Genomic DNA, 5,711 nt, shown 5'->3' with positions numbered 1-5,711 from the left:
ACAGAGACTGTGGTAAGTATTTAATAATGTAATTTTAACATAATCCAGAATTTGTCATTGTTTTAATTTATTAAATTCCATTTCCAACCAATTCATTTTAACTTTAATTTTTTCAGTTGTATTTATGCCATGAACTGATGCTGTGCTTAAAATGTCCATCGTAATTTATTTTCTTTGTTTCATCCAACAAGTTATTATCAGACCATACAACAAGAAAACTCATGCTGTTTGTGTTATGCTTTCCCAGATTTAACACATCTCATTCAAATCAGCAGGTATTTGTCAAGCCCTTTTAGACCACAGTTATTTTATGTTTTTTCACTTAATTATAAAATTAACTTTATTCCAGCATTTTCCATTTCAGGCTCTGCAAAGTCCCTGACATGCAAAATCTGACTGAATTTCCAAGCAATCCCACATCCAACAACATCACATCCATCATCCTAAAAGTGTGTGTGGTGATCCCACTGTTCAGTGTTTTTCTCTACTGCATTCTGCTGATGCTGCATACACTTGCCTCACACCGGCAATTCTTTGATAGTTCACGCTATATCCTGTTTGCCTACATGCTGGTCAATGACACACTGCAGTTACTCTCCTCTGTGCTGCTCTTTCTATTTGTTATGGGCAATGTGAAATTTGCCATCATCTATTGTGCACCACTGCTCTTTGTCTCTGTTGCCACCTTTCAGAATGGCCCACTAATACTTGCTGCCATGTCACTGGAGCGTTATGTGGCAATCTTCTACCCATTGCACAGACCCATCTCCTGGAGGCCTGAAAGAATTTGGATGATTGCTTTGAGCTTGTGGATTATCAGTTGTGTCCCTCCTGCAGTCGATTTCATTCTGATGCGCCCCAATGTGCACTGGGATGTCTTCACCACCCCATTGGTCTGCAAAATCACAGTCCTCAATGGCTTGCCCATCCAGGCTGTCTTCAAAGTGGCTGTGAATGTACTCTTCTTTGCTGCAGTGGCTGTTATTATCCTTTTCACATACATTCGGATCCTTCTGGAGACTCAAAAGATGCGTCAGGACCGGGCCTCAGTAACCAAAGCCCTGCACACTGTGGTACTGCATGGATTTCAGCTACTTCTTAGCATGATGGTCTTCACATTTCCCATTACTGAAAACCTGATTGTGCTGAAGATCAGATGGAAGCAGGAGCATATTCAATTTTTCAACTACTTCTGCTTTGTGCTGCTGCCACGCTTTCTAAGTCCACTCATTTATGGCCTTAGAGATGAGAGCCTGAGGAGCTACATGAAAAAAGCCATGCCTTGCTACATTGCAACATAAAGCAGTCAAAAGTCCAAAATTAGCATTAAATGCAGTGGAAAACAACCAAGATGTGCTGTACTTTTTTATGAGTTTACATAAGACAGATTTCTAATGTCATTGAAAGATATTTAAATCTGATAGTCTTCCATGCGGCGGCATGGTGGTGTAGTAGTTAGCGCTGTCGCCTCACAGCAAGAAGGTCTGGGTTCGAGCCCCGTGGCCGGCAAGGGCTTTTCTGTGCGGAGTTTGCATGTTCTCCCCGTGTCCGTGTGGGTTTCCTCCGGGTGCTCCGGTTTCCCCCACAGTCCAAAGATATGCAGGTTAGGTTGACTGGTGACTCTAAATTGACCGTAGGTGTGAATGTGAGTGTGAATGGTTGTCTGTGTCTATGTGTCAGCCCTGTGATGGCCTGGCGACTTGTCCAGGGTGTACCCCGTCTTTCGCCCGTAGTTAGAAATGAATTAATGAATTAATTAATTTAACTGACTTAAATCCAACTGTGTATAATTGAAAAAAAAATGGCATCATTAAAATGTTAAATATTGACATTTGTTCATTTTTAGTGCTGCCCTCAAGAATAAACTAATAGGTTCCTAAGAAATTTATGTATGGTTACATGTGTTATGAATGGTTTTGCTTCATTAAAGGAATTTTTGCCACAGCATAGACATTTTGAAATGAGAAGCACTGGATTAAAGAAATCAACTATATATAAAGTGCATTACACACAAATAATTTATTTTCATTAATGACCTACATAAAACATGCCAAAACATTCACTGTACAGTTTTCATTACCTTTTCTATAGAAAAACATTGAGTAGAATTTGCTCAAATGGACTGTAGCCCCACTTTGAAATATAGTTTGTTTAACTTTATTGCATTCATCTGTTTGCTGCCTGAACAAGCCAAAACTGAAGATCAAGTCCTTAATCAATGCATGTACTGTATGTACAACTGTTAGTCTAATACTATTCACATGTTATGTAATATAAAAAAGTAGCATTGTGTCATAATGTAATTACTGCTAAATCATTCATTTCTAACAATGTGCATACAGGATTGAAGTTACATAGGTCCTTAGTTTGATGGCCTATACCTGTGGAGATGATCATGTTCCATTATTAAATTTCATTACTATGCAACATTCATGTTGATTGAAATATCCAGCACTAAGATTATAGATTTATTGTGATGTTTACAGTCTTGAAGATTCATTAAATACTACAGGTACTACACAGAAGCAGTGATGGTGTCTCGTTAGATTTTAATGTTACAAACCCCAAAAAGACAGGCAAACTTATGCTCTGTTACATACTAGTAATTCAGCAACAGCACCCAACTGACCAATCACACACATGCTTGTTTGCCATCACAATCTTTTGAAAAGTAAAGGCCAGTATTAAACCAGGTACTGCTAGTATTAACAGGCCTCAGAATAAGCTTTGAGTAAAAAATTGCAATAGTATGCCATTCTGTATACATTAGAAGGACACAACATAAATTACTTTAACTACTGCTCTCTGTGTAAAAACGAGAACAGCCCTCATCTTTCAATTGTGTTGTACATATATTCAGAGTTGTCAACTTCACCTGGTGTTTGAATCTTCAACTGTCCAGTTTCAGTCAACCTCTGCCCACTGTAGAGGCCAGTTAATGCCCACAGAACTGCCACTCACTGGGTGAGTTCCATATGACTCTGTAGACACTCTAGAGAAAAATCCCAGATCACCAGTTTCTGAAATACTCAAACCAGCACATCTGAGTCACAAGTCATTGAGATCACATTTTCCCCATTCTGATGTTTAATGTAAGCATTAACTGAAGCTCTTGACATGTATCAACTTTTTTTTTTAAATTGCACTATTAACACATGATTGACTAATTTAATAATTGCACAAATGAGCAGGGGTACATGTATTCTTCTTAAAGCCTCGGTCACAACCGGCCATACGTGCTCCTACGGCCGGTCTACGTGCAAAAAACGAAAGAAACGCACGGAGGGCGCACGTGTGACGTGCTGATTTTCGAGCCATAGACTAGCCGCAGACCGGCCGCAGAGGTTCTTTGTCATGTCAAACAAACTCTACGGGCGCTTATGTTTTTTCAGGTTGCAAGACAAACTTACGGCCTCGTGTGTCTTCCGTATGGCCGATGTGCGTCTTTCGTACAATTTGCTGGTGTCAGGTTTGGGCAAAATGTCAATTTTTTTCGTACGCCGCACTTGCGGACTCCGTATGTGTGTCGTGCGCCCCACATACATAATTAGTGCGGCCAACGCACATTCAGATATTTCGTACATCATCCATGCGTGTCGAGTAAGTCGGCCATGCATTGGCCGTACGGCGAGAGGGCGTCAATCGCACGAAAACTCGGGTATATAAAGCTGCAGGGGTGCCTACGGCCATTTGTACATGTAGGCTTTAATTGAGAGAAAATCCAATTTCATTTCATTGCATTGCTTCAATATGCCAAAGCCAAAAGGGAAGAGGAGGATAGAAAAGGTGTCGGAGACGGAGGAGAGAGAGGGGATGACAGAGAGGGAGGAGAGAGAGACGGTGGTAGAGAGGGAGGAGAGAGAGAGGACAAGGAGCAGTGAGGAGGAGGATGAAGACCACGACAGTGGCCAGCGGGCCAGGAGTTTGTCGTACTCTTTCAGCATAGCAGACGAGGAGAGGTTGGTAGACTTTTTCCGTGCCAACCCTTGTTTCTACAACAAGACTTTAGACCTGTACAGCAACGCCATCCACAAACGGAAATTGGCACAGGGCATTGCTACTGAACTACACACAACTGGTGAGTATTGACCTGCTAAATACTAATTATGGTGCTGTTTTGGCATTTTCTTAGTAAAAATCCAACGTCGTTGGTACGCACAACGTACAGATCGTGCGCAGTTCTTGCAACCTTCATACAAATCCTGCATGGAACGCACGGTCAGTACGATTAGTGCACATTTGAAGGACATCGGTCTTACAACTATGTGCGTTGGCTGTACGAATGAAGCGACAGCAGTATGTCCAAGCAGCCTCAGATTTCGTGCGTGGTATGCACATTTGACTTCCAGGTTGTATGTTGGGTGCGTGGTGATCTTACTTCTTCATGGTCACCACAACTACTTTCTCCACGAACAAAAAAAAACGCAGCGATTTGGGAAACGCCAAAAATCGCACGTCCGGTTGTGACCGAGGCTTAAAGTAGACTGTAAGTATATACAGTGTATTGCACAAGTAACTGGATAGCCCCCATATTTTGTATTTGTCATGTAAGCAGGCAACAGATGCTTCAAGATTCAAGAGAACTTTATTTTCCCCATGAGGGAACTTCATTTGTGGTTAGGCATACATACAGTGCTCAGCATAAATGAGTACATCCCCTTTGAAAAGTAACATTTTAAACAATATCTCAATGAACACAAACAATTTCCAAAATGTTGAAAAGACAAAGTTTAATATAACATCTGTTTAACTTATAACATGAAAGTAAGGTTAATAATATAAACTTAGATTACACATTTTTCAGTTTTACTCAAATTAGGGTGGTGCAAAATGAGTACACCCCACAACAAAAACTACTACATCTAGTACCTTGTATGGCCTCTGCGATTTTTAATGACAGCACCAAGGCTTCTAGGCATGGAATGAACAAGTTGGCAACATTTTGCAACATTAATCTTTTTCCATTCTTCAACAATGACCTCTTTTAGTGACTGGATGCTGGATGGAGAGTGATGCTCAACTTGTCTCTTCAGAATTCCCCATAGATGTTCGACTGGGTTCAGATCAGGAGACATACTTGGCCCCTGAATCACTTTCACCCTGTTCTTCTTCAGAAATCCAACAGTGGCCTTAGATGTTGTTAGGGTTTTGCTGGGATTCGAACCTGGTTCGCTGTTGTGATAATCCAGCAAACCCCCACTAGGCCACCAGGGGGATGACTCAAATGCAGAGGCGTGAGGCAGAAGTAGAAAAGTATCAAAAAGTTTATTTACAATATATACAGTCCAAAAAGAAATAATCCAAAACGCTCAGAAGATGAAGGGAAAAATAAAAAAAATATCCAAAAGTTCAAAGTCAAAACAAAAGCCAAAAAAAACAGAAAAGAAAAGGCAAAAATACCAATGCTCAGAAGATCCAAAAAACAGTAAATACTAAGTCCAAAAAGTCCAAAAAGAAAAGCAAAGTGCAAAACCAAAAAGACAAAGACAAGGAACAGAGGTAACTGGAGCTAAACATAACAGCACAAAGACTCCGTGACAAGAGGACTGAACTCAGGGGTATAAATACACAAACTAATTAAGGACAGGGCGGGGCAGGAAACAGGCAATAAGACAAACACAAAACACAGAACACAGTGGCGACCTCTAGAGGCCAAAACAAACATGACCAAACAAAGGAAATAACAGCAGCCTCTAGAGGCCAAAACAGTC

General features: G+C 40.8%; 1 protein-coding gene across 1 annotated transcript; it reads left to right on the top strand.

Annotated features, from left to right (window-relative positions):
- The first annotated feature begins 383 nt into the window (after window positions 1-383).
- Window positions 384-1,301, top strand: or95a1 (odorant receptor, family 95, subfamily A, member 1). Its single transcript, XM_060943462.1, has one exon. It carries the CDS (start codon window positions 384-386, stop codon window positions 1,299-1,301), a length of 918 nt encoding a protein of 305 aa, XP_060799445.1.
- Window positions 1,302-5,711: the final 4,410 nt, after the last annotated feature.

This window comes from Neoarius graeffei, chromosome 17, assembly GCF_027579695.1.
Source record: "Neoarius graeffei isolate fNeoGra1 chromosome 17, fNeoGra1.pri, whole genome shotgun sequence".
NCBI lineage: Eukaryota > Metazoa > Chordata > Actinopteri > Siluriformes > Ariidae > Neoarius > Neoarius graeffei.
This window is presented reverse-complemented; position numbering and strand designations above follow the sequence as displayed.

Bases quoted from the DNA above. Each gene is read 5' to 3' on its own strand.
- or95a1 (XM_060943462.1), top strand. From the start codon at position 384: ATGCAAAATCTGACTGAATTTCCAAGCAATCCCACATCCAACAACATC.